Source organism: Oncorhynchus mykiss, chromosome 18, assembly GCF_057628025.1.
Source record: "Oncorhynchus mykiss isolate SJ-2025 chromosome 18, ASM5762802v1, whole genome shotgun sequence".
Taxonomy (NCBI): Eukaryota; Metazoa; Chordata; class Actinopteri; order Salmoniformes; family Salmonidae; genus Oncorhynchus; species Oncorhynchus mykiss.
In genome coordinates this window covers 79871115-79873748 of record NC_143039.1, presented here as the reverse complement: position 1 = coordinate 79873748, position 2634 = coordinate 79871115, and the positions used below count along the sequence as shown (strand labels likewise).

Genomic DNA, 2634 nt, shown 5'->3' with positions numbered 1-2634 from the left:
AAACCAACGGTCAGGAAGAAAATGGGGCCTAATCATTAAGTACTTGTCCAAGAAAGCAAGCAGTCCAGAGTGCCTTTATCATGACGCATAGATCCAGTTAGGTCCTGTTAGATCCAGTTAGGTCCTGTTAGATCCAGTTAGGTCCTGTTGGGTCCAGTTAGATCCAGTTAGGTCCTGTTAGATCCAGTTAGGTCCAGTTGGATCCAGTTAGGTCCAGTTGGGTCCAGTTGGGTCCAGTTAGGTCCAGTTAGGTCCTGTTAGATCCAGTTAGATCCAGTTTGGTCCAGTTGGGTCCAGTTAGATCCAGTTGGATCCAGTTAGATCCAGTTAGGTCCAGTTGGGTCCAGTTAGATCCAGTTGGATCCAGTTAGATCCAGTTAGGTCCAGTTGGGTCCAGTTGGGTCCAGTTGGGTCCAGTTAGATCCAGTTGGGTCCAGTTGGGTCCAGTTAGATCCAGTTGGGTCCAGTTAGATCCAGTTAGGTCCAGTTGGGTCCAGTTGGGTCCAGTTAGATCCAGTTGGGTCCAGTTGGGTCCAGTTGGGTCCAGTTGGGTCCAGTTAGATCCAATTGGGTCCAGTTGGGTCCAGTTTGGTCCAGTTAGATCCAGTTTGGTCCAGTTAGGTCCAGTTAGATCCAGTTAGATCCAGTTTGGTCCAGTTGGAAATAGTCCATGCCAGGTTTTGTCGGTACACAGCAAGCTGCTAACACTGACTGGTTCTTGTCCTCTCAAAGCCACCTGTGTATCAGCTGCTACAAGCCAATATCTCTGCTGAAAGTCGACCGTAAAATTCCCTTTGGAGTTTTTGAAGAAAAATAGATAGACGGTCATCTAGGACCACAGCGTAGTTCAACCTGCCCAGGCAGACAGGAGTTCCTCGGAGAGTTAAAGTAGCAAGGAGACCATGTAAAGACCACGCTGTTGTCACCGTCAGTGGGTTCAGTTTTCTTATTTTCTTATCTTTAAATGTATTGTAGTCTGTATAAAAACATCTCCTTTTCCCTCTGGCCAGTTAGATGAGGGTCTTTCTCGTAAAGGGGGCTCGGCATGGGTGGGTCTCCTGACTTTACACTCCCTCTGCCTGTAAGGTGGGTGATGGGAGACAGAAGATGGAGAGTGAGAGAGAATGAGTGAGAGAGAGAGAGAGAGAGAGAGAGAGAGAGAGTGAGAGTGTGAGACAGAGAGACAGAGAGAGAGAGACAGAGAGGGAGAGAGAGTGGGGTGGGGGGGAGAGAGAGAGAGAGAGAGAGACAGAGACAGAGAGAGACACAGAGAGAGACACAGAGAGAGAGACACAGAGACAGAGAGAGACACAGAGAGAGAAACAGAGAGAGAGATACAGAGAGAGAGACACAGAGAGAGAGAGAGAGACACAGACACAGAGACACAGAGATAAAGACAGAGACAGAGATGAGGAATATATAGAGGAGGCAGGTAGGATGATAAAAGAGGATGGTGAGAAAGTGGTGATGAGACATGAAGAGAAAAGAAAAGAGAAACATGGTTAGAGACACACAATCGTGTTGCTCTGCTTGAATTCATAAACCTTGAAATCTGTGATTTGACCATTGAACTTTGGGTGTGAATAAAAAATGTCTAGGAAACATCCTGATAGAGAAGAAGAAGAAGCAGAAGACCAGTCACTATATAGGGAATAGGGCCCTGGTCTATAGTAGTACCACTATATAGGGAATAGGGCTCTGGTCTATAGTAGTACCACTATATAGGGAATAGGGCTCTGGTCTATAGTAGTACCACTATGTAGGGAATAGGGCTCTGGTCTATAGTAGTACCACTATATAGGGAATAGGGCTCTGGTCTATAGTAGTACCACTATATAGGGAATAGGGCTCTGGTCTATAGTAGTACACTATATAGGGAATAGGGCTCTGGTCTATAGTAGTACCACTATATAGGGAATAGGGCTCTGGTCTATAGTAGTACCACTATATAGGGAATAGGGCTCTGGTCTATAGTAGTACCACTATGTAGGGAATAGGGCTCTGGTCTATAGTAGTACCACTATATAGGGAATAGGGCTCTGGTCTATAGTAGTACCACTATATAGGGAATAGGGCTCTGGTCTATAGTAGTACACTATATAGGGAATAGGGTTCTGGTCTATAGTAGTACCACTATATAGGGAATAGGGTTCTGGTCTATAGTAGTACCACTATATAGGGAATAGGGTTCTGGTCTATAGTAGTGCACTATATAGGGAATAGTGTGTGTCCAAACTTTTGACTGGTACTGTGTGTGTATTCTGTAGGACTGCGTCTGTCACATGGCTCTATGATCGTTGTCAGTTTAGTATGAACAGAGACTGATTCAGAGGCAAACAATGATTCCTTTACTAGGAATGAGTCAGATGTGTTAGGATGGAACAAAAACCTGCACACAATGTTGGTCTCTACGTACAGAGCTGATTTAAAAACACACACACACACACACGCACACGCACACGCACACAGTCTCACCTCTGGAGGAAACAGTGGCTATACCGCCGTGCACACTGTGCTGACTGTAAACTCTGTCTCGCTGGCCAGGATGTCGGTGGGCTGGATGTTGCGGTCGTACATGGGGTTCTCAAACGTAGCTCTACCGTTCGTGTTCTCATGGCCTGCATAGCTGTTAAA

The 2634-nt window shown here is 46.0% G+C and overlaps 1 protein-coding gene across 1 annotated transcript in view; it reads right to left on the bottom strand.

Moving 5' to 3' along the window:
• Positions 1-952: 952 nt before the first annotated feature.
• The window catches only part of LOC110518582 (CUB and sushi domain-containing protein 2), a 552259-nt gene continuing 550577 nt past the window's right edge, over positions 953-2634 (bottom strand). Inside the window, 2 exon segments of the mRNA XM_036953653.2 lie at positions 953-1079; positions 2476-2634. The exon segment at positions 2476-2634 is cut by the window's right edge and continues 19 nt beyond it. Of these exon segments, the coding sequence (XP_036809548.2) occupies positions 2494-2634 (141 nt within the window). The 3' untranslated portion in view covers positions 953-1079; positions 2476-2493.